This window comes from Salmo salar, chromosome ssa26 (genome assembly GCF_905237065.1).
Source record: "Salmo salar chromosome ssa26, Ssal_v3.1, whole genome shotgun sequence".
NCBI classification, from domain to species: domain Eukaryota; kingdom Metazoa; phylum Chordata; class Actinopteri; order Salmoniformes; family Salmonidae; genus Salmo; species Salmo salar.
Genome location: NC_059467.1, coordinates 18076173 through 18102695, shown reverse-complemented (window position 1 = coordinate 18102695; position 26523 = coordinate 18076173). Strand labels below are relative to the sequence as shown.

Here is a 26523-nt window from a genome sequence, read left to right as displayed (position 1 = left end):
CAATTGAAATAGATATGCACCACTTTAAGAATGAGCCAAAACAATATAAACCGAATACGATTTTGCCAGAAACATCTGTAACAATATAACAACTTTGAAACAATTGTGAAACATGTTGCCTCGAACAGTTGTTTCTCATCAAAAAATGTACAATTTAGCTTCAATCCGAAACAAGAACCAACCCAGATGTATCCTATATTCAAAATGAGATGACTGATATGGTTCAAGTTGGAATATAATTTTATCCAAAACACATAGGCCTACAGCCTCTTCTTTCCTATTCGTGCAGTAAGTCAAAATTAGCCTTCAGGGTGTATATGGCGTGGCTCCAGAAAAACGTACACGAATGAGTCAACAGCGTATAGTATAATATCTGGCTAGTTTGTAGGCTACGCACACAGAAAAAAAGTATATATATATAAATTATATTAGGGGCGCAAATACAGTGTATGAAAATATGCATTTGATCTATTTTATTGGGTTTTGCACGATACATTATGTATTTACCGTCGGATTTACAACTGTAATTAAAACAGGAAATTGGCAATGACGTACGCTAAACTATCAAAACCAAATAGTAATAAGGATTTCATTTTTTTTTTTAAAGCGTTACATTTGATAGCCTAATGCTTTTAGCCTACATTGCTCTGCAAATAAATCTTCGCCACTTCGCTCCTAGGCTATGACACAACCGAGACCTAGCCAGGGCACAGCGCCAAACAGGGGGAAACAACTCACCATTTGTGCCTTGCTGCTACCGGAATTGTCCACCATCCCTCCTTCCTTGGTTATCTTTTTCCCTCTTCGCTGGCACGGTTTCAATCACTTGTAAACACAGAGAATTTGTGCATGCAGGGGGGGGGTTACATTTGTCCACCAGTTGATAGGCAGAATGTTGGCTGTGTAACTCTCAATTGTATCTTTCTCCACTTCTTTTTTTAAATTAGAGAAAGACAGACATGAAATATGGCCCGATCTCATATCTCGAAAGCTTGCGGTTGAAGTAACTCCCTTGACTCGATTTTCCTTCACTTGAATTACACCCCCCGTCTAGGCGTACAACATCATTAGGGCCCGCCCAGTGACAGCAACAAGTTCCAGAGTTCCAGCGCAGCGTTGGCTGAATAGTTACTATGCGTATGCAAATCTCATGAGAATTGCAATTTTATGAGAATGGCAACACTTGTCACAGTCTACAAACTACAGCCTATTAAATAGTACATAGTAGATCGCGTGTCGCTGTTATGTTGACAGGCTTTTTCCCTCAGTACAATTACATTTAACATGTGGATAACTTGCATGTTGAATAATTAGCCTGCCCTACATTTTTGGCAAACAATGATAATGCAAAGTTAAAATAATTTAACCATTGAGGTACAGTACTAATGCAATTTATAATCCCAGATAAAAATTACTCTGCTGAGCAGTGAGCTATAAAATAGCCTACAAAGACACATTTATACAGTGATGCATGTACATAACGCAAGTAATGACAGTCTGTTGGCTACTTCCCTTGCCATGATGTAATATTGTAACAACTCAATTCTGCCCCCAAACGGATGTGGATGGTAATGCTCTGGTCTGGTACTATGGCTCCACTGTCTGTGTGGTCTTTACGTTCAGTTAACGATCTATTTATTCCACGTGTGAAACTCATTCCACAGAGCGTCGACTGGCTGTGGTGTTTCGCTCCTCCCGTGTACTTGATTGTTGAATTAAGGTCGCTGATTAGTAAGGAACTCCCCTTACCTGGTTGTCTAGGTCTTAATTGAAAGGATAAACCAGCAGACCAGTATGACACCCTTAATCTATTCTAACCAACCTGCTTTATCAAGTTGCCTTTCCAATATTTTTTATTTTACCTTTAGTCAGTTAAGAACAAATTCTTATTTTCACTGACGGCCTAGGAACAGTGGGTTAACTGCCTTGTTCCGGGGCAGAACGACAGATTTTTACCTTATCAGCTCGGGGATTCTATCTTGCAACCTTTCAGTTACTAGTACAACGCTCTAACCTCTAGGCTACCTGCCGCCCCGTAATATACCAGAATACTCAACATAAACATATTCTGCTTCCTCATGGCTGTACATCCACACTCTTCCACAAAACAAATATTTGACATAGAGATTAGATTGATAGTTCTCTGAATTCTGTGAGAATAACTTTGAATGGTGTAACATCCCCTCCAGCAAACCAGAAGAAAATTACAAAAGGACATGTGTATATTAATTAATTATATTGAATATAGCAAAACAATATTTAGAATAAAATAAAAATAGTGTTTCCTTTACATAATAATATTTCAAGTTAATGCATTTAGCACTCAGTAACACTTGGTATATTGTTTTAACTAGGATACAGAAGCAGATTGTCCCATTAGTTGCATAGTACAGGCAAGTGCATCGACTGGCTACTGACGGCACCGGATGGTGATGAGTCCAATATTTCTCTTTCTAGCGACACAGGTCAAGCACTCAATGGCTGCGTTTAAACAGGCAGCCAATTCTGATATTCTTTCTACTAATTGGTCTTTTGACCAATCATGCCAGATCTTTCCACGTCAGCTCTTATTCAAAGCTGATGTGATTGGTCAAACGACCAATTATTGAAAAATATCAGAATTGGGTCACTTGTGTAAACGCAGCCAGACCAACACACACTTCCACATTAAGTCTGCACTGATAAACAGCAACTAGCAAACACACTTCTTATCTTTAGCCACACATGTAAGGGCTTGAGCAATGAGAATCACTCATTCTAATGCTTGACAACACAGACAGAATTCTTCAAAATGTTTAGTGTACTCACAATGTACTGCTTGTTTTTAAAACCAGAAGATACCAAAACACTAACATTAGGGTGGGAAAATGTACAATTTGCCGAGTGACATGCGAGAGAGAGAGAGAGAGAGAGTGATCAAAATGTAACATGTAGGTGACTTGTCTGTTCAGATCGCCTTCTGATATTGTATGCATGTCCCTCTGAGTATCTAGTAACTACTATATGTAGTAGACAGAGAGGATCAAGTGGGTTATTGTGCTGTTGTGTACAGCATTGCCAGGAGGTAGTGGTTAACCTCAGTGACACCATGGGCTGTAATGTTACATCTAACACGCAGGACAAGATTGACCACAGTTCTCATTGCTGTAACATTACAGTAAACAGTGCCATTTTGTAACCCTTTAACATAACACTTTTTTGGGAGAAAGCATTGGAAGGCAGCCTGACATAAGAGTAAGTGCTAGTATCCCTATATCATTTAAAGCATTAATTCACATAAAAGTAAACCATGTAGTGTCAAAGACACCTAAGGGTCTGAGGTTAGACCCAAGATTAACACCAGGGATTTACAACAAAAACAGGGAATTTAGGAAGATGGATTAAAAATTCTAAATCAATGAAGCTATAGTTATGGAATGTTCAGGTTTGTTTTCAAAGGGCTTACTTTGAAAAAAGTGAATTGGAGCAAGACAAGCTTGTAGAAAAAGCTTTAGCCTTCAAACCGCTCTAGGACATTTGCTGTATGCATATTACCTTGCATATCAATTTTCTATGTTTAAATAGACCTGGGAGTGATATGCCAAAGAGGACAACAAGACAGTGACCTTCTCCATCAGGTGAATGAGTGTAGTGCATGTCCAGAGATTAATCACCCTGCACCTGTCTATTGAGAGGGGATGCAACATGGTTAGCATTTCATCTAGTTCCAAAATAACACAGAGGTCAACCTTTGGGGTGACAGAGAGCCCTGCTAGGACAGTGACTAAGGCTTTGGATGACTTCAGTCCATGCTTAATGTTACTTAGGGTGTATAGAGCACTGCAAAAACAGTGGCTAGCCATTTAAAGTGTTAGGGGGGTTCCATGCTTAGACAGTGGTGGGGTTTGGGTAACGGGAGGCCTTGCTCGACTTAAACAGTGGCTAAGGTCAGGGTAACAGAGGTCCAGTCTTTAAACACAGAGCTGCAGGGTCAGCCAGGTCACAGCACTAAGTGCCCTCCTCACTGCACAGAGCACGACGGGTCCTCAGCGCAGCAGCAGGCTGAGGAACCCATGGCTTTAGGGGGAATGAGGTCCAGGTCCTCGTCATCAGGGATCTCATCCAGCCGGTATCCATCCTGCAGCAGCTGCCTGCTCAGGTCTGGGTGCACCTGCACAGAGGTCAACAAGTCAGCCGTGGAATGACAATTCAAAAAGGTATGCGGACAGGAGGTGTAAGAAACAGGTGTGAGGATAGGCTGGATATTTGTTATTACACAGCCTATTTAGGCAATAATGGTGTATACTTGCAATAATGGTGTATATTGCATTGAATGTTGTTTAAATATGAATACATTTGTAGTTGACTATAAAGGGACAACTATTTTATATTGAAACTGAACCCTGCTCCTGATAGAGAGCACTGCTGCCCAACGAACGAGCCTTTCTATGTAGAAGCATGGTCTGAGTATAGTATACACTGGACACACTCACCTCAGCTGAAGAATATCCTGAGGAATACTGCTCGACATCTAGCTCATCATCACTGCAAGGTCAAGACAAGATGTCATTAGGAATACTCTTAGGCTGGGATTCAATCCAATCGAGGATTTGGACAATGTGCCATTTAAAAGGTAATTTACGATTGAGTGCTAGAGGCATCACTACAGACCCTGGTTTGATTCCAGGCTGTATCACAACCGGCCGTGATTGGGAGTCCCATAGGGCGGCGCACAATTGGCCCAGCATCGTCTGGGTTTGGCCTTCATTGTAAATAACAATTTGTTCTGACTTGCCCAGTTAAATAAAGGTTAAATAAAAAACGTCCTAAATAAACATAGGGCTCTTTAGAGATTGTCTGTAGTCAGTAGTGTCTGCAGTCAGTAGTGCCTTGCCAATAGTGTTGGCCGGAGAGAGTACTTAGCACCTCTGAACTGAGTGCCAGCCATAATTTGCGCACTGTCAGACATCCACCAGCGTGTGGTCCCTAAAACACAGTGCGACGAACGATTGCGCAGATCAACATTCAGTGCCATGTGTGTAGTCCTTTACCTGTCTGATTCCAATGCTACCAGTGTATCTTCAGCGTGCTGACTCAAAGCGGCATAACCTTTGTTGAACTTCACACTTCTACAAGAGGAACAAGAAAAACTTGAATTATAACAGCTCGAATACCTCAAATTCCATTATGCTTGCATGCACGCCTACAAACATACTTCTCCCTCCTCTCCTCTTACCTCTTTCCTCCTTGCCTGGGCTGTTGCATCACTGGACCCCCTGAGGTAAGGCCTTTTTTCTTCATTGCTTTGCGGGCCAACTCACGGTGTTTCTCTAAAGCCATGATTCAGTCACATGCAGAAGAACAACACTTTAAATAAAAACATAGGCTATGACTACACTGAAACATCACAAGACTTTAAACAGGAATTGTGTCAATCTAGGGCCAGGAATGCACTTACGTAGTTTCATGTGAATGGCTGAGGCTTTGGACATGATGTAGGGTCCCCTCTTCTCCAAAGGTCTGATGCCCCCATCTGTAGCCCTTGGTCTTGAGCTGCTGCCAGTGCCAGGACCCTTGACATGTGAAAATCAGGAATGTATGAAATAGAGGTCGACCGATTAATCGGAATGGCCGATTTCAAGTTTTCATAACAATCGGTAATCGTCATTTTTGGACACCGATTGTGGCCGATTACATTGCACTCCACAAGGAGACTGCGTGGCAGGCTGACTACCTGTTACACGAGTGCAGCAAGAAGCCAAGGTAAGTTGCTAGCTAACATTAAACTTATCTTATAAAAAACAATCAGTCTTAACATAATCACTAGTTAACTACACATGGTTGATGATATTACTAGTTTATCTAGCTTGTCCTGCGTTGCATATAATCGATCCGGTACCTGTTAATTTCTCATCGAATCACAGCCTACTCAGCCAAACAGGTGATGATTTAACAAGCGCATTCGTGAAAAAAAGCACTGTCGTTGCACCAATGTGTACCTAACCATAAACATCAATGCCTTTCTTTAAAAATCAATACACAAGTATATATTTTTAAACCTGCAATATTGCCTGCTAACATTAATTTCTTTAAACTAGGATAATTGTGCTACTTCTCTTGCGTTCCGTGCAAGCAGTCAGGGTATATGCAGCAGTTTGGGCCGCCTGGCTCATTGCAAACTGTGTGAAGACCATTTATTCCTAACAAAGACCGTAATACATAAAAAAAATAATGTTTAACCTTTATTTAACCAGGTAAGCTAGTTGAGAACAAGTTCTCATTTACAACTGCGACCTGGCCAAGATAGAGCCAGAATTTGCCAGAATTTGCCAGAATTGTATATAATTATGACATAACATTGAAGGTTGTGCAATGTAACAGCAATATTTAGACTTAGGAACGCCATCCGTTAGATAAAATACGGAACGGTTCCGTATTTCACTGAAAGAATAAACGTTTTGTTTTTGAAATGATAGTTTCCGGATTTGACCATATTAATGAGCTAAGGCTCGTATTTCTGTGTGTTATTATGTTATAATTAAGTCTATGATTTGATAGAGCAGTCTGACTGAGCGGTGGTAGGCTCGTAAGCATTCATTCAAACAGCACTTTCCTGCGTTTTCAATCAGCTCTTTGCTGTGCTTCAAGCATTGCGCTGTTTATGACTTCAAGCCTATCAACTCCCGAGATTAGGCTGGTGTAACCGATGTGAAATGGCTAGCTAGTTAGCGGGGTGCACGCTAATAGCGTTTCAATTGGTGACGTCACTCGCTCTGAGACATTGAAGTAGTTGTACCCCTTGCTCTGCAAGGGCCGCGGCTTTTGTTGAGCGATGGGTAACGATACTTTGAGGGTGGCTGTTGTCGATGTGTTCCTGGTTCGAGCCCAGGTAGGGGCGAGGAGAGGGACGGAAGCTATACTGTTACACTGGCAATACTATAGTGCCTATAAGAACATCCAATAGTCAAAAGTATATGAAATACAAATGGTATAGAGAGAAATAGTCCTATAATAACTACAACCTAAAACTTCTTACCTGGGAATATTGAAGACTCATGTTAAAAGGAACCACCAGCTTTCATACGTCCTCATGTTCTGAGCAAGGAACTTAAACGTTAGCTTTTTTACATGGCACATATTGCACTTTTACTTTCTTCTCCAACACTTTGTTTTTGCATTATTTAAACCAAATTGAACATGTTTCATTATTTATTTGAGGCTCAATTCATTTTATTGATGTATTATATTAAGTTAAAATAAGTGTTCATTCAGTATTAAAAATAAATAAATACATTTAAAAAAAATATATATAAAAAAAAGTAAAAAAATTAAAAATCTGTATCGGCTTTTTTTTGGCCCTCCAATAATCGGTATTGGCGTTGAAAAATCAGAAATCGGTCGACCTCAAGTATGAAATGTCATGCCGGATTCTGTTACAAATAGAGGATCCCTGGAAGACCACTACAGGAAAACAGCCTTGCCCTAACGCTGCTAAACAACTACAAATTAGCCCTGCTATTAGCCTCATTTGAATCAAATAGATAACTAGCCGAGTATATTGCCACCAATTTAGAAAATGCTCAATTTTTAAAATAAATGTTTCGCTCCATGACGTAATCCAACAATGTTTATGCCACCATCTTGTCTATTTAAAAATCTTCTCACATTGATCGACACAAGTGAGTGCCATCAGGACACTTCCCAAAGTGTCGCTCAATGAGAGAAGATTTTAAATAGACAAGATGGCGGCATAAACATTGTTGGATTACTTCATCAAGAAAAACATTTATTTTAATAACTGAGCATTTTCTAAATTCAAATGAACCACCTGCAACTGGTCATGTATATTTAAAAGATACCCAAATCGAGACCTAAAAAAGGTATAGTCAAATAAAAGTTAGTTCAAATCTATGGCGATGGTTTGTATGGGGCTGTCCTGTAACGGACACCCAAACTCTTTGGTTATATCATAAAATCAACAGTGTAATGTTTTGATTTCAGTCGTGTTGTGTCCTTAACTTTACGAAACTCTTCCGTTTCAGTTGCTACCATAGCTATGTTTATGCAAATAATTTTCATATTTCTTCTGTAAGAAACATTCCTATTTAGCCCTTTCCATATAGGAGGCCGCTGAGGGGCGGACGGCTAATAATGCTTGGAATGGGCAGAATGGAATGGCAAACACATGGAAACCATGTTTGATGTTGTTGATACCTTTCTACCTATTCTGCTCCAGCCATTACCATGTGCCCTTCCTCCCCAATTAAGGTTCCACCAACCTCCTGTGCAATACAGGCATATTCCCACGAGTGTAAAGGGGTAACAGAATAGTTAAGATTACACAAGATGTTTTGAAATATCAAAAGAACGATATTGGTGTGTATTCTACACAGTTTAACATATCCTCTTTTTAATATTTGTTAGTGAACCTAAAGTTGCTGGATGCGGCAAGTAGCCAAGCTGATAAGAGCGTTGGGCCAGTAACCAAAAGGTCGCTGGTTCGAATGCCCGAGCCGACTAGGTGGAAAATATACCGGTATGCCCTTGAGCAAGGCACTTATCCAGAGAAATTAGGTTTAAGAGCGTCTTCTAAATGACATATGTAAATAACGTTCTCATTATCTGGTGTACAATCTGTAGCTAGTATGGTTAGCTTACACAAACGTAGCTAGTTAACGTTCGCAGTAGACCGTAAATAACAAGCCAAGTAACGTTATACGCTGAGAGAATTGTAGCAAGGTTGGCTGTCATTTGAAAAGAGTTGGCAGATATCAGATTGCGTGTTGTTATTGGTTAGCGAGCTAGCCAAAACATAGTTACCGGCGTCAAAACTTGGGACTCGGGGACTGCAGCAAGGAGAGTATCCCTCTCCTGTTCCTCCATAATGTTGTTCATGTTGGTGGGAATGTTCACGCTTTACACGCTAAAACAGGCATGTTGACTGTATTTCCAACCATCCATGAAAGGATGTTTTATCGCTGCTGTCTTTTACTCCTGCTAGCTAGTCTAAGGACCACTTCCGCTTCCTGTCAAGAGAAGCCTTGGACTACTTTCACCGTCCTTCCTTCATCCCTACCCCATGACATCAGAAACCACAAGGTGGGAGAACTTCAGTTGTAGCAAACAGGTAACAAACCTTTCTGGTGATCGTATTTTTATTTAACCAGGAAGGGCTCATTGAGTTTTGAAATCTCTTTTTCAAGAGCGTCCTGGCCAAGATAGTCAGCACACAATTACAGACAACATGAAAAACTACAAGTAATCTTGTAAAAACCATAGAATTCACAAGAGTATAACAAAATCATAAAACAACAAATTAAAAACATTGACAGGTCAGAGAATAAGCATCAATTCTTCATCGGTGATTTAAAAACACCAATCGGGACAAATTCTTCCAGTTTAAAAGTATTTTGTAAGGCGTTCCAAGCCGATGGCGCAGAGTACATAAAAGCCCTTTTACCAAATTCAGTTCGGACATTTGGAACAGTTAGCAGGATAAAGTCCTGCGAACGAAGAGAGTACCCACCACATTTCTGAACAATAAAAATACCAGTAAACCCAAAATGGCTTTGTAAAAAAAAAAGTATACCAGTGACTTGAAAAGGCCAGCCAACCCTGGTATATAAAGTGTAGTGGTGCGTAAGAGTTTTGCAGTTTAAAATACATCTCAATGCGCCATGGTAAAGGGTGTCAATTGATCTCAAACACTGAGTGGAAGCATTCATATATAAAATATCCCCATAGTCTAGTAAAGGCATAAATGTAGCTGATACTGGCCTCCTTCTGGCTTCAAAAGAAAAACGGGCCTTATTCCTAAAATAAAATCCCAACTTCAGCTTAATTTCTTTTGTAAATTGTTGAATATGCAATTTAATTAGAGGCCATCAATTAAAATTCCAAGATATTTATGAGGTTACAGTCTCAATCTCATTGCCCTGACAGGTAGTAATGGGTGTAAGGTTCATAATGTATTTCTTGCTTTAGAAAACACCATTAGTTTAGTTGTCAGTATTGAGGATAAGCTTCAATTGACACAAGGTATGTTGAACAGTATATAAAAAGCAGTTTGCAAGTTCTGGAAAGCTTTTGTGCGAGATGAGGAACAACAAATAACAGTATCATCAACATAAGTGAAGTTGTGCATTTTGCACATTTGTCTAATTTATATAAATAGTGAATAAGAGGGGACCAAGTACAGAGCCCTGGGGCACACCATTACAGACAGACAATTTAACAGATATGAGCCCATCAAATTGTGTGCACTGAGTTCTATCAGACAGATAGTTAGCAAACCATGCAACTGCATGCCCTGAAAGACCTACACTCGACAATCTCTGCCTCAGAATAGCATGATCAACTGTATCAAAACCCTTAGATCAATAAAAAGTGAGACACGGTGCTATTTTTTGTGAAGGGCTTCAATGATATCATTTATAAAACTTTCATGGCTGCAGAAATTGTGCTATGCTTCTTCCTGAAGCCCAACTGGTACATTGATAAAATAGTATATAAAAACTATTTTAGCTGTTCACTCAAGGGTTTCAAGTATTTCCAACAGGGGTGACAGATTTGAGATTGGCCTATAATTATTTAAAAGAGTTCGATCTCCCCCTTTTAAAAGTGGTAGGACAAATGCTGATTTCCAGATCTTTGGAATTTCATTATATTCCGGGGTTAGAGTGAACAGATTTGTAAGTGGTTCAGCTATGAAATCAGCTGCCAGATTTAAAAAGCAGGGATCAAGAAGATCAGGACCTGCAGACTTTCTCTGATCTAAGAATTTCAGGGCTTTATGTACCTCCTGCACATAGAATGGCAAAAAGCTCAGTTTGACCAGCTCTCGCTGGTTCATCCACACAGGGTTGTACAGAGTCAGAGGACACTGAATCAAACAGCCTACCAGATGATACAAAGTGCTCATTGAAACATTTCAGTTTTGTCATATACAGCAACAAAGTCCTTCAATACACATGATGGTAATTCATTAACATTACTGTTTCCAGACATACTTAATAGCCTTCCAAATCCTTCTAGGGTCATTCAGGTTATCAGTGGTAACAGACAAAATATTCAGACTTGGCCTTCCTGAGAAGAAAAGAACACTGGCTTCTTTTTAGGCAGTTACAAAACAAATCAGTATTATCTATGTCATTATCAAAATGTCAGATCAGTGCAATATTCAACAAAAAGGGGCCACCTAACAGAGAGTGCAAAACTACCTTTAGGCTAGCATCTATTGATGAAGGAAACTTCTTCCCGGGGGCCTTTTGTTAAGAGCCTCGACGCTTGCTCTTAATGTTGACATATCGCTTGCGGTAAGGTTTTGGAAATAAGGAACGTATGTTATTCATATCAGCGTGAAATAATTTTGAAAAAAGGTTAAATAAACACCTTTCGGGTTAGTGTTCCCACACAGCCATATCACCATGTTACAGCACTTGTTAAGGAAGACGACCACCAGTGCTATTTAGCAATCTAGCATGTGTAACGTTAACTGGGAGGAAGCACACAGCATATGGATCTGTGCACGTCTGCTAGCTAATGTTACAGTAAGTAGTACGTTTTATTTGGAAGATTAGTTCGCTAAAATGAGAGATATGGGCCATGTCTTTCGAAAACCGGTCCATAAGCAATGACTGACGTAACAGCCAACCGTGGGCGAAGCTAACTGCTTAACACCCTACCCAGAGAAGGGTTTGAGAGCTAGTGCAAAACCTGACAGAATAACAGGACCCCTCTGCATTGAATCAAAGTGAATGCTGACCAAACCCATTGCTGGAATTGATCCCTTTGCCCTCAACTATCTTTTATCAGTTTCAACCCAGCAGTGTTCTGGGGTGCATCAAAGTACATACTACTAGATAAGTTAAATGTTTGGGGCTGCCATATGTTCATGTAAACATAAGATTATCGGTGTGTTGTGTAAGTCAGTGGTCTGAAAAAAGTCTATAATGGATTTAAATTAATAAAAGTTTGTTTGGAAATTGAACATTTGATACCTTTGAATGAATGGGTTACATGCCAGTAACTCAACCTTACCATTGAGACAGCAGAATCAATAGATATTTCTTTATTAAATCCATAATTTTGTACACAACAGGAGAGTGTGGATTAAATCAACATCACACAGACACCAGGACAAGGCAGAGACTTGAAGAGAAATGGTTCATCTTGTTGGACACCAGATGACCTGAGGGGAAATGAAAAGGAAACATTTCATTAGTTATTTAAAATTAAGAGAACTGTAAAGGGCCCGAAGATGTAACATGCGTTTCCCAAAACACCATGCAGAGAGAACGTTCTCTAAGTGTGTCGTTGAGGCATGTGTCAATACTGATAGGATCGAAAGAAAGGCAGCGCTGCTCTCGGGCCAGCTTTCTCCATTGAAATCTTACCTTAAAGCTGCAGTATGTAACTTTCTGGGCGACCCAACCAAGTTCACATAGAAATGGGTTATAGATCTGTCACTCATTGAAAGCAAGTCTAAGAAGCGGTAGATCTGTTATGTGCTCTATATCTATGCTTCCCGTTCTTAAGTTTAGTTTTAGCATCTTTTGGTTTTGTACACCAGCTTCAAATTGATGAAGACTTTTTGGTTATGGAAAAGTTATTTCAGAGCAGTACAATGATTCTCTACACAATGACTGCTTGCTTTATCAAACTGAAATTAGGCAAACTATTCGAATTTTAGCAACCAGGAAGTGGCAGAGCGATTTTCTGCACATTGCACCTTTAACATTAGAATTATTCCACAATACTGACGCTGTATCAGCTCCAAGAGATATTATCACCTACGGCTGCTAATATTGAGGCAGCTTATTCTAATGCACTAAATAAATCTCGAATGAACATAATTGATTTAAATATAGGCCTATGTAGCATATACTGTAGGTAGGCTATTTGTCTTTTGATGCAGTCATCTCAGGTTTCATGTGAATATCTTGATCCTTCGCTTGTTTAACATTTACAGAGACATTGGCAACTTTGTATTTGCATTCAACTTCGTTGTTAAGTTATCTGGGGTCACAAAGACTGATAAACATCTTGATTCTATGTATAACATGACATGGTAGGGGGGGGGGGACACATTTAACGATGCACTTCGCTGTTCTATGAGTGGTCTGAGGCAGTTGGTAAATCAAATATTTAAGTGCAACTTTAATACAAATGTTGGGACACAACTCGGAGATTTAATGATGCCCCTACAAAAGGTTGTAACGATGAACTTAGCCTCAAGATGCTTTTGAGAAACTGGGCCCAGAGCATTTCTTTTTCAATGTGTAAGCACTCACCCAGAGGATGTCTATAATATGTCCATGCCCAGATCCTCAGGTGTGGAGATACCCAGCTCAATCAGAGTGGGCTGCAGTTCTTGAATCAGGTATGGGTAGATATCTTTGTGGGGACCAGATTTGTCCTGTTACAAAGAGGACGATAAAGTTCACCATAGGGAATATTACAAAAAAGGCATACAGGTTGATAACTGTACCATTCTAGAAGTTTCCTAAATTACTAGTATATTATGTGAATAAATTCAAAGGAAATTAAATCCAACATATTTTACATGTTAAATGCCTTTTCACAAGAAAGTGACATACAGAACAAAAATATAAACGCAACATGTAAAGTGTTGGTTCCATGAACTGAAATAAGATACCAGAAATGTTCCATATGCACAAAAAGCACATTTTTCTCAAATGTTTACATCCCTGTTAGTGAGCATCTTTTTATTTAACTAGGCAAGTCAGTTAAGAACAAATTCTTATTTTCAATGACAGCCTAGGAACAGTGGGTTAACTGCCTTGTTCAGGGGCAGAACGACATTTGTACCTTGTCAGCTCGGGGATTCAATCTTGCAACCTTTCAGTTACTAGTCCAACACTCTAACCACTAGTCTACTTGCCGCCCCAGCATTGCTGCTTTGCCAAGATAATCCATCCACCTTACAGGTGTGGCATATAAAGAAGCTGATTAAACAGCAGGATCATTACACACCTTGTGCTGGGGACAAAAGGCCACTCAAATGTGCAGTTTTGTCAAAACACAATGCCACAGATGTCTCAAGTTGAGGGAGCATGCAATTGGCATACTGAAAACAAGAATGTCAGCCAGAGCTGTTGCCAGAGAATTTAATGTTTGTTTCACTACCATAAGCTGCCTCCAACATCGTTTTAGAGAATTTGGCAGTACGTCCAACCGGTCTCACAACCACATGTAACCACACCAGCCCAGGACCTCCACATCCGGCTTCTTCACCTGCGGGATTGTCTGAGACCAGCCACCCGAACTGCTGATGAAACTGAGGAGCATTTCTGTCTGTAATAAAGCCCCTTTGTGGGGAAAAAAACTGTCTGATTGGCTGGGCCTATGCCCTCCCAGGCCCACCTATGCTGTGCCCCTGCCCAGTCATGTGAATCCATAGATTAGGGCCTAATTCATTTTAATTGACTGATTTCCTTATATGAACTGTAACTCATTGAAATTGTTGCATGTTGCATTTTTTTTATTCAGTATAGCATAAAAATAGATTATGCTGTGAACCTTCCGGCTAGTCAAATAAATTAAAAAGTCAGCTACATTGAAAGGGTGAGGAATTAGTACACCCACTAATTAAGGAGTTTGACTGTTCTTTTTGTACAGCTAGGTGGCTCATGTGAGGATTAAAGTCTGCTTCCACCAATATAAGAAATAGCCCAAACCCTAAAAGTCAATAGTACAGTTCCCCTGAAATAAGCAGTGTTTTTCAAAGCTACTGGAATGTTAAATGTACTTTATTAGTGGATTTGTCTGTGAATGGAAGTCATTTAAATCATTTATGCTCAGTAATCTGTACAATTTTCAAATTTAACCATCTGGAACAAAAACACCCGAATACGATAAACATGTAGAATCTCACCCATGTAGAAGCTAGGTGAATTGCAATAGGCCCATCCACTTGTGAGCCAGGCCCACCCAATCAGAATGAGTTTTCCCCCACGAGATTTATTACAGACAGAAAAACTCCTCAATTTCTGGGATTTTATTTCAGCTCATGAAACATGGGACCAACGCTTTACATGTTGCGTTTATATTTTTGTTCAGTATATTATGGCCATTTTCTGAAATTACAATGCAAAAATTCTACATATAGGTCCTTTAACCAAATGGCAGAAATTGAAGTTATTTTCCCATTTAGACATGATATAAAAGCAGTGAGTATATCCACACTTGGGTTGTTCTGTCCTTGTCCATTAATGCTCTATGTCATGTTTCATGTTGTGTGGACCCTGTGAAATGTAGCTGCTGCTTTCACAACAGCTAATGGGGATCCTAATACAGTGCAGTCGGAAAGTATTCGGACCCCTTGACTTTTTCCACAGTTACATTACAGCCTTATTCTAAAATGGATGAATGTTGTCCCCCCCCCCCAATCTACACACAATGACAAAGCAAAAACAGGTTTACACATTTTTATATTGAGATTGATTGATATATCAATCAAAAAAAAATTACATATGTATTCAGACCCTTTGCTCAGTACTTTGTTGAAGCACCTTTGGCAGCGATTACAGCCTCGAGTCTTCTTGGGTATGAGGCTACAAGCTTGGCACACCTGTATTTGGGAAGTTTCTCACATTCTTCTCTGCAGATCCTCTCATGCTCTGTCAGGTTGGATGGGGAGCGTTGCTGCACAGCTATTTTCAGGTCTCTCCAGAGATGTTCGATCGGGTTCAAGTCCGGGCTCTGGCTGGGCCACTCAAGGAGATTCAGAGACTTGTCCCAAAGCCACTCCTGCATTGTCTTGGCTGTGTGCTTACGGTCTCGAGCGCTGTTTGGCCGAGCGGCCAGTCTTGGTGGTTCCAAACTTCTATTTAATATTGATTGAGGCCACTGTGTTCTTGGGGACCTTCAATGCTGCAGACATTTTTTGGTACCCTTCCCCAGATCTGTGCCTCAACACAATCCTGTCTCGGAGCTCTACGGACAATTAATTCGACCTCATGTCTAGGACCTTATATAGACCGGTGAGTGTGCCTTTCCAAATCATGTCCAATCAATAGAATTTACCACAGGTGGACTTCAATGAAGTTGTAGAAACATCTCAAGGATGCTCAATGGAAACAGGATGCACCCTGAGCTCAATTTCAAGTCTCATAGCAAAGGGTCTGAATAATTATGTAAATAAGGTATGTTTATTTTTAATACCCGTTTTCACTTTGTCATTGTGTGTAGATTGAGGGGGGGAAATTATTTAATCAATTTTAGAATAAGGCTATCGTAACAATGTGGAAAATGTCAAGGGGTCTGAACACTTTCTGACTGCACTTATAAGATATATACGTTTATTTTATTGAGATGACTTCACTAGGAGTTGGTAGGGCAAGCTGTGTAGCTCACCTTGACTGCCTCGAGGATGCGGATAGCACTGGCCAAGTCATTCAACCTTCGGCAAGCACGAAGAGCTGAGTCGAGGATTTTGGGTTCAGGTACCAGGTCGTAGCCAATTAGTGTGTTCATGCCTATGGGATGTGGAATGGGATTCAAGCATACTACGTTATACATTTTTTCAAATTTGATAGTTTAAATAAAATTCTGTCTATCCGTTAGACTCAAACTCAAAAATTACTGTAGACCTTCGGCAAAAGTGCAGACTTATTTTCAACATTCTTTAGAAGATCACCTTTCTTCAGCTCCCAGGCATCAATGTCTGGCTTGCTGAAATAAGTGACCCAACGGGCATCGAACTCCTCATCTGTCTCCACCTTGGCATGGGAGTAGCACCGGGAGGCCAAAGGAGCTGCAACATAGAAAACAAACATTTTAGATCATATAGAGGTCAAGGCCTATTCATAGATGCTTGACTGAAAAAAATATATATACACACACACTTCAATTCTCATGAAAAAGCAGGTGAGCCATAACCTACACCTGCTGTCAGACATGTCATCTCACTACCAGCTGATTTCAAATGTGATTTTTGCAGCCCAGGATGTTGCTTTGAGGACTTCGCCTGTGCGCTCCACTAAGATCTATTCTAGAGGAAACTGACCTGTAAACATTACACGCATAATTGCAATATCAAATGAAATTGTATTTGTCACACATGTGCCGAATACAACAGGTGTAGACCTTACAGTGAAATGCTTACTTACAAGCCCTAACCAACAATGCTGTTTAAAAAAATGTATTAACTTAAAAAAATTAATTAAATAAAAAAGTAACAATTAAAGAGCAGCAGTAAAATAACAATGGTGAGGCTATATACAAGGGGTACCAGTACAGAGTCAATGTGCGGGGGCACCGGTTAGTCGAGGTAATATGTACATGTAGGTAGAGTTATTAAAGTGACTATGCATAGATGAGAGTAGCAGCAGTATAAAAAGGGGGGGGGGGGATGCAAGTAATCTGGGTAGCCATTTGATTAGATGGCTTGGGGGTAAAAGCTGTTTAGAAGCCTCTTGGACCTAGACTTGGTTCCCCGGTACCGCTTGCCATGCGGTAGCAGAGAGAACAGACTATGACTAGGGTGGCTGGAGTCTGACAGTTTTTAGGGCCATCCTCTGACACTGCCTGGGATAGAGGTCCTGGATGGCAGAAAGCTTGGCCCCAGTGGGCCGTACGCACTAGCCTCTGTAGTGCCTTGCGGTCGGAGGCCGAGCAGTTGCCAAACCAGACAGTGATGCAACCAGTCAGGATGCTCTTGATGGTGCAGCTGTAGAACGTTTTGAGGATCTGAGGACCAATGCCAAATCTTTTCAGTCTCCCGAGTGGGAATAGGTTTGGTCATGCCCTCTTCACGACTGTCTTGGTGTGCTTGGACCATGTTAGTTTGTTGGTGATGTGGACACCAAGGAACTTGAGCTCTACACCTGCTCCACTACAGCCCCGTCGATGAGAATGGGGGCGCACTCGGTACTCTTTTTCCTGTAGTCCACAATCATCTCCTTTGTCTTGATCACAGTGAGGGAGAGGTTGTTGTCCTGGCTCCACACGGTCAGGTTTCTGACCTCCTCCCTATAGGCTGTCTCATCGGCAAACTTAATGATGCTGTTGGAGTCGTGCCTGGCCGTAAAGTCATGAGTGAACAGGGAGTACAACAGGAGGGGACTGAGCACGCACCCCTGAGGGGCCCCCGTGTTGAGGATCAGTGTGGCGGATGTGTTGTTACCTAACCTTACCACCTGGGTGCGGCCCGTCAGGAAGTCCAGGATCCAGTTACAGAGGGAGGTGTTTAGTCCCAGGGTCCTTACCTTATTGATGAGCTTTGAGGGCACTATGGTGTTGAATGCTGAGTTGTAGTCAATGAATAGTATTCTCACATAGGTGTTCCTTTTGTCCAGATGGGAAAGGGAAGTGTGGAGTGCAATAGAGATTGCGTCATCTGCGGCTCTGTTAGGGCAGTATGCAAATTGTAGCGGGTCTAGGGTTTCTGGGATAATGGTGTTGTGAGCCATGACCAGCCTTTCAAAGCACTTCATGGCTACAGACGTGAGTGCTACAGGACGGTAGTCACTTAGGCAGGTTACCTTAGTGTTCTTGGGCACAGGGACTATGGTGGTCTGCTTGAAACATGTTGGTATTACAGACTCAGACAGGGAGAGGTTGAAAATGTCAGTGAAGACACTTACCAGTTGGTCAGCGCATGCTCAGAACACACGTGCTGGTAATCCGCCTGGCCCTGCGGCCTTGTGAATGTTGACCTGTTTGAAAGATCTTACTCACGTTGGCTGCGGAGAGCGGCAGGTAGCCTAGTGGTTAGAGCGTTGGACTAGTAACCGAAAGGTTGCATAATCGAATCCCTGAGCTGACAAGGTAAAGAAAAAGTAGTTCTGCCCCTGAACAAGGCAGTTAACACTGTTCCTAAGCGTCATTAAAAATAAGTATTTGTTCTTAACTGACTTGCCTAGTTAAATAAATTGAAAAAATAAAAAGAGCGTGATCACAATCATCCGGAACAGCTGATGCGCTCATGCATGTTTCACTGTTACTTGCGTCGAAGCGAGCATAGAAGTAATTTAGCCTGTCTAGTAGGCTCGTGTCACCGGGCAGCTCTCTGCAATATCCCGACTTGGCAGGGAAGGAATGTCTATTTACAGCAATCCGGCTAACTGGGTCAGAGGTCAATGCCAAGACACTTAATATATTTTGACAGCCCAAATCTAGCCATAACTGAGTGTAAACAGATCAAGAGCAGTAGATGGTGTAGGACATGACCATACACTGGTTTCTGCGAATTGTTGTGCACCAGTGTTGCCAACTTAGCGACTTTGTCGCTATATTTAGCGAGTATTCAGATCCCTCTAGCGACACATTCTAAAAAATAAAAAAAAACATTGACTAGCGACAAATCTCGCAACTTTTTCCTGGTGTTATTGGAGACTGAGGTGAAGGCACGTATCGTTCTTACTCTTCTCAAAGAGCAGCGGATGCTGCCGTGGGCCCCACCCCCGTCCCAAAGCACTCACAGGCGGCCCAGTCCTCGTGCAGCAGTCCCTCCCAGCTGCAGTCAGAGCAGGAGATGTTCACCCCTCCGCGTCCAGACTGCAAATGAATCGCGCATGCGGGAAGCCGCCGCTGGCTGATCCCGCCCTGGCTTACATTCAGGGTGGGATGTAAATGTAAAATGTTCTTTGTCTAAAATAAATCACTGCACAAAAATAAATCACTGCATTTGACTCACACAGCCTCAGTCACTTACCTTGTCCACTGTGTGTGTGCCTCTCTGTGACATAAGCTAAACATCTAGCTCATGTCTCAGTCTAAACTGTACACTCAAAAATACAGAAAGGAGTGGGAATCAAACCCTGAATTCAAAGGCTGGTTGAAGCCATTTATTGGAGATGATACACGGGCATACTGCCTGTATTGTAAGGCTGATTTCTACTTCAAACTTAGTGATGTAAAAAAATGTTTTATAATAAATAAAAATAAAAAACACATGACAACTCAAAAACATACTCAAAAGGCAAAGCCTTATAACAGTTCCACCCAAAAGAGGCTGCCATTTATGGTTAAAATGTACTCTGCAAAAAAGGCTGAGGCCACCATGGCATTAGCTATCGCTGAACACTGTTCCATGCTGGCATGTGATCACATTGGAGAAGCATGTAGAGCTGCTTTCTCAGACTCCACTGCTGCTACCCACTTCAAAATGCACAGGACAAAGTGCACAGAAATGATTAATGGTGTTCTAGCACCATATTTTCTGAAAAAAGTTGGTCGCAGATGTGGGTGACCAGCGTTTCAGCCTCCTCCTCGATGAGTCCACGGATGTAAGTGTTTCTAAGTACCTGGGGGTTGTGATAAGGTACTTTAGTGACACCAAGCAGACAATTCTATCAACATTTCTGGGGCTTGTTGAGTTGGAGGGAGGAGATGACAAATCTATAGCACGTGCTGTTGTGGCTTTCCTCGAGAAGTGTTGTCTTAAAAAAGAGAAACTCCTGGGGATAGGGACTGACAATGCCTCATGACGGGGATTAACAATGGGGTCCATAAAGTGCTGAAGGAGGAGTATGGCCTCAAATATCTGGTTCTTATTCACTGTGTGTGCCACTCTCTGCAGCTTGCTGGAAGTCATGCTTCCAATGACACCATCCCCCGTAGTGTGGAGTACTTGGTACGAGAGACTTAACTGGTTTTCAGTGTCTCCAAAGCGCAGGGAGGCTACAAGGCCATATATGAGACCATCAACTGTGGGGAGAAACCTTTACAGATAACCAAGGTGTGTGCCACACGTTGACTCTCCATTGAACCCGCGATTTCTTAGGCTGCATTTCGCAGCTTAGGCTGCATTTCGCAGTCACCAAGTCCAGTGAACACTGCTACATGGCTGAGGTTTTATACTCCATGTACAGTGATCCTCAAAACATATTGTATATGACTTTTTTGAAGTCAGTGCTGGGTGAGGTACAGTTTGCCATCAAGGTTTTTGAGGGAGAGCAAGTAGATCCTCTTAAGCTAAGTCTGTGAGCAGCAGGGTGCAGAATCCACTGGCAAATGTTGATGTACTCAAAGGGCCAATAGATGGATACATCAGTCTAGAGGTCGACCGATTAATCGGAATGGCCAATTAATTGGGGCCGATTTCAAGTTTTTATAACAATCGGTATTTTTGGACACCAATTAGCCTTTTTTTTTTTTTTTTACACCTTTATTTAACTAGGCAAGTCAGATTAAAAACACATTCTTATTTTCAATGACGGCCTAGGAACGGGGGTTAACTGCCTTGTTCAGGGACAGAACAACAGATGTTTACCTTGTCACCTCGGGGATTCGTTTTTGCAACCTTCCGGTTACTAGTCCAACGCTCTAACCACCTGCCTTACATTGCACTCCACGAGGAGCCTGCGTGGCAGGCTGACTACCTGTTGCGCGAGGGCAGCAAGAAGCCAAGGTAAGTTGCTAGCTAGCATTAAACATATCTTATAAAAAACTATCAATCTTAACATAATCACTAGTTAAACTAGTAATATCATCAAACATGTGTAGTTATCTAACGTGTCCTGCATTGCATATAATCGATGCGGTGCCTGTTAATTTCTCATCGAATCACAGCCTACTTCGACAAACGGGTGATGATTTAACGAGCGCATTTGAGAAAAAAGCACTGTCGTTGCACCAACATACCTAACCACAAACATCAATGCCTTTCTTTAAAATCAATACACAAGTATATATTTTTTAACCTGCATATTTAGTTAATATTGCCTGCTAACATGAATTTCTTATAACTAGGGAAGTGACGTTGTGTCACTTCACTTGCGTTCCGTGCAAGCAGTCAGGGTATATACAGCAGTTTGGGCCGCCTGGCTCATTGCGAACTGTGTGAAGTCCATTTATTCCTAACAAAGGCCGTAATTAATTTGCCAGAATTGTACATAATTATGACATAACATTGAAGGTTGTGCAATGTAACAGGAATATTTAGACTTAGACATGCCACCCGTTAGATAAAATACGGAACGGTTCCGTATTTCACTGATTTAATAAACGTTACGTTTTCGAAATGATCGTTTCCAGATTCGACCATATTAATGACCAAAGGCTCGTATTTCTGTGTGTTATTATGTTATAATTAAGTCTATGATTTGATATTTGATAGAGCAGTCTGACTGAGCGATGGTAGGCAGCAGCAGGCTCATAAGCATTCATTCAAACAGCACCTTCGTGCGTTTGCCAGCAGCTCTTCGCAATTCTTCAAGCATTGCGCTGTTTATGACTTCAACCCCCGAGATTAGGCTGGTGTAACGATGTGAAATGGCTAGCTAGTTAGCGGGGTGCGCGCTAATAGCGTTTCAAACGTCACTCGCTCTGAGACTTGAAGTAGCTGCTTCGAGGGTGGCTGTTGTCGAAGTGTTCCTGCTGAACATCCAATAGTCAAAGGTATATGAAATACAAATCGTATAGAGAGAAATAGTCCTATAATAACTACAACCTAAAACTTCTTACATGGAAATATTGAAGACTCATGTTAAAAGGAACCACCAGCTTTCTTATGTTCTCATATTCTGAGCAAGGAACTGAAACGTTAGCTTTTTTACATGCACATATTGCACTTTTACTTTCTTCTCCAACACTTTGTTTTTGCATTATTTAAACTAAATTGAACATGTTTCATTATTTATTTGAGGCTAAATTGATAGTATTTATGTATTATATTAAGTTAAAATAAGTGTTAATTCAGTATTGTTGTAATTGTCATTATATCAAATAAATAAAAAAATTGGCATCGTCTTTTTTTGGTCCTCCAATAATCGGTATCGGCGTTAAAATCATAATCGGTCGACCTCTACATCAGTCCCAAACCGTACCTTGGTTACCTTTTTGAGTCAAAGGCAGCTGAGCTCCACCTTGCGCCTGAGGATGAAAACAATGCCCGAAAGCGATGTGTAGCCTTTACCATCTCCCTCACTAATGAGTTGAGGGTGAGACTGCCGGACAACGCCGAAGCATTGCAGTACATGTCAGATTTCAATGTGGAGGAAACTCTAAAGCACAATAAGAGCCCTGGAGAAATAGAAAAAATAGCCAAGCTTTTTGGCTACTCCCCTGCAGAGATAGGCAAGATTGTCCAGCAATGGCGTGCCATCCATCTTAGTAAATGGAATGAGACAAAAAAAACACACTGGGCTTCTGGAGTGAGATTTGGAAGTTCAGGGATGCAGCTGATATCAACCCGTTTCAAGAACTTGCCATGGCCGCTGTGTCTGTGTTGTCCTTGCCACACTCGAATGCTGAAGTCGAGAGAGTATTCAGCCAGATGAGTGTGGTAAAAAGCAAACTTAGAAATCAGATATCCTTGCAGACCCTTAACTCCATCCTGTACATTCAATATGGGCTGAAGCTGTCTGGTGAGGCTTGCTATGAGCACCAGCTGCCTGATAATGTTTTGCAGCTTTTTGGCACATCAGCTGCTTACTCATTTAAGTCAGCTCCCTCAGTTGCTGAACCTGCCATAGAGAGCCTTGACCAAAATGACGATGACCCACTCTTTCAGTGAGCCAGCACAGCCTGTGTGTGTGTGTGTGTGTGTGTGAGGGGGTCTGAAAAAATAAATAACAAATTAACCTGAATTAGGGCCAGACTAGTTACCATAACTTTCTCACATTGCCATTGACAGTTTTTTCTATTGTCTCTTTTTGGTCCATTTAGATTGTATACAAAAAAAAAAAAATGTTATGGTTAAAAATGTTCATGTTTTACTGTGACTTGTTGTAGGCTCCTAAGTGGTCCATAAGATTAAAAACCAAACCAAATTAAGAAAACGAAAAAAAATGTTTTTATAAAAAACTAAGTAACTCCGCCAGTGTCTCTTTTGGGTCACTTGCCGGTCCCAAGCCCGGATAAAGGAGGAGGGTTGGAATTGTGACAAAAAAAAACAAGAATCGACAGATGAAAGTTCATTTGTAGTTAGTTCTAAACATATTTAGGATGTTTTTTACTCACTTTTTTGTCTCTCCCACATTATTCCTCTCTCCTACAGGGTCCATCACAATTAAATGCACATGGCCAATTATGCAAATTATGTGACGTCATTTGGCGACTTCTAGGACAGCCAATAGCTACTTTCCTTACTGAGGAGTTGGCAACACTGCTGTGACTCCCTCGAAAAACCGAAGCATGGGTCATCACAAGGACACATGCTAAAGTTTACTAGCTGTCTGATGGTTATATACATTGACACTGGATATGACCTCAATTTAAGAACATGAAAACTCTATACTATTTATGGGCACCAAGAAATATTACTTTAGATCAAATGATAATCAATGTCACCCTGACGCAAACGATAGTCCCATTGACTTGGCATTAGCTAGCTAGCTAATGCCATCTAGTCTAATCAGCGGTGTATGATCACAATACATTTGTGACTTCATATACTTAACCGCAATGCTTTGAATTTGCCTAAAAGTGCAAACTATATATATCATGTCGAATTTGAAGACTACCGTAACGTTACATACCATTTACGACTAACGTTAGCCAGCTAGCTTGGTGGCTACTTGCTATGGACAACTGGCAAGCAAGCTAACACGAAAGGCAAACCGTTTAATGAATAAATAGACAATTAATAGGCTTTGCCGTCAGTCTTACCCGAGTAACATGGTCGTGTCCGCGTTAAACTCCGTACCCCAGAGGTTGAAAGTCGAACAACAGCTCTGAACATCTTGCCGACCGGTGACAGTCAGTGGCTAACGGTGTCGTATGCTAAGGAACCGATTCAGAGGTACATCGAAAAGGGAAGCTATTGCGTCTGCGCAAAACCGTAGGGCCTACGTGCTAGGAGACAACCGCGCGACTGAGAGTGAGGTAGGCTGTTAGCCTCACCTTTGGTGGTCTTATCAACAACTGCCATTTGGAAATAAATGCATACAATGTACATACGCCTTATTGTAATACATTCAACCCAGGGTCGTTACAATATAATTACCGTAAATACACACTCCCATAGCAGTGTTAACCTGCCTAACGCAGTAAATAAACTGCTAGGCTACATTACCCACTGATAACTAGGGCATTCGAAGGTCTAAGGCACTGCATCTCAGTGCTAGAGGTGTCACTACAGACCCTGGTTCGATTCAAGGCTGTATCACAATCGGCCGTGATTGGGAGTCCCATAGGGCTGCGCACAATTGGCCCAGCGTCGTTAGGGTTTGGCCGGGGTAGGCCGTCATTTTGTAATGATTGCAGTATGGTTTTGGAAGCATATAAACTATCCTTCCTATCAGTGAGAAATCGTGTTCGGAAAAACAAAGCTTCAATTGATACACACCTTTTTATAGGGTTAGGGTTCCCAGACGGCCATATGTTCATGTTACAGCGATTGTGTACAGAGCGAAGAGAGATTGGACGATCTGTGCTAATTAGCTAACCTCTGAACAACTGTGTGTAAATGGACAGCCTGGTCTCATTGACTAGATGTAAAATAGTAAACGCCAATCCGGGACACTCAAATTAGTATATGTTACATCTGGTATGTTTACATGAGACAGAAGGTTACTTAAGGCAAAAACGAATGGAGGGTACATGGGTGGTCGTATAATGTGAACATCTAGCAACCTAAGGGTTGTGTGTTCATCTCATCATCGACAATTTTATCATTTGAGCTAATTAGCAACTTATCAACTGCCTACTACCTTTTAGCTAAACTCAGCAAAAAAAGAAACATCCCTTTTTCAGGACCCTGTCTTTTAAAGATAATTCGTAAAAATCCAAATAACTTCACAGATCTTCATTGTAAAGGGTTTGAACACTGTTTCCCATGCTTGTTCAATGAACCATAAACAATTAATGAACATGCACCTGTGGAACGGTCGTTAAGACACTAACAGCTTACAGACGGTAGGGAATTAAGGTCACAGTTATGGAAACTTAGAACACTAAAGAAGCCTTTCTACTGACTCTGAAAACCCCCAAAAGAAAGATGCCCAGGGTCCCTGCTCATCTGTGTGAACGTGCCTTAGGCATGCTGCAAGGAGGCATGAGGACTGCAGATGTGGCCAGGGCAATAAATTGCAATGTCCGTACTGTGAGACACCTAAGACAGTGCTACAGGGAGACAGGACGGACAGCTGATCGTCCTCGCAGTGGCAGACCACGTGTAACAACACCTGCACAGGATCGGTACATCCGAACATCACACCTGCGGGACAGGTACAGGATGGCAACAACAACTGCCCGAGTTACACCAGGAACGCACAATCCCTCCATCAGTGCTCAGACTGTGCACAATAGGCTGAGAGAGGCTGAACTGAGGGCTTGTTGTAAGGCAGGTCATCACCAGACATCATCGGCAACACTGTCGCCTATGGGCACAAACCCACCGTCGCTGGACCAGACAGGACTGGCAAAAAGTGCTCTTCACTGACTTGTTACAGTTTTGTCTCACCAGGGGTGATGGTCGGATTTGTGTTTATCGTCGAAGGAATGAGCGTTACACCGAGGCCTGTACTCTGGAGAGGGATCGATTTGGAGGTGGAGGGTCCGTCATGGTCTGGGGCGGTGTGTCACAGCATCATCAGACTGAGCTTGTTGTCATTGCAAGCAATCTCAACGCTGTCC

General features: G+C 41.5%; 3 protein-coding genes across 5 annotated transcripts in view; all 3 read right to left on the bottom strand.

The window, feature by feature from the left end:
• LOC106587208 (AT-rich interactive domain-containing protein 3B) overlaps window positions 1-1187 on the bottom strand; it is a 74468-nt gene extending 73281 nt beyond the window's left edge. For 2 of the 3 annotated variants that reach the window (XM_014175355.2, XM_014175354.2), the window contains exon 1: window positions 739-1187. In XM_014175355.2, coding sequence (XP_014030830.1) covers window positions 739-774 — 36 coding nt within the window. In that variant the 5' untranslated portion in view covers window positions 775-1187. The remainder of the gene's footprint in view (window positions 1-738) is intronic. The other variant, XM_014175353.2, reaches the window with a different exon arrangement.
• Window positions 1188-2221: 1034 nt separating this feature from the next.
• On the bottom strand, window positions 2222-9046 carry LOC106587210 (protein FAM219B). Its single transcript, XM_014175358.2, has 6 exons — window positions 8800-9046; window positions 5438-5552; window positions 5216-5309; window positions 5031-5108; window positions 4473-4524; window positions 2222-4150 (listed from the first exon to the last, which is right to left on the bottom strand). The coding sequence occupies exons 1-6, from the start codon at window positions 8872-8874 to the stop codon at window positions 4001-4003; spliced, it is 564 nt and encodes a 187-aa protein (XP_014030833.1). The 5' UTR covers window positions 8875-9046; the 3' UTR covers window positions 2222-4000.
• A 2988-nt stretch (window positions 9047-12034) lies between these two features.
• Window positions 12035-24801, bottom strand: LOC106587211 (cytochrome c oxidase subunit 5A, mitochondrial). The gene is made up of 5 exons (XM_014175359.2): window positions 24556-24801; window positions 16640-16756; window positions 16357-16478; window positions 13272-13396; window positions 12035-12169 (listed from the first exon to the last, which is right to left on the bottom strand). The coding sequence occupies exons 1-4, from the start codon at window positions 24626-24628 to the stop codon at window positions 13283-13285; spliced, it is 426 nt and encodes a 141-aa protein (XP_014030834.1). The 5' UTR covers window positions 24629-24801; the 3' UTR covers window positions 12035-12169; window positions 13272-13282.
• Between the last annotated feature and the right edge of the window lie 1722 nt (window positions 24802-26523).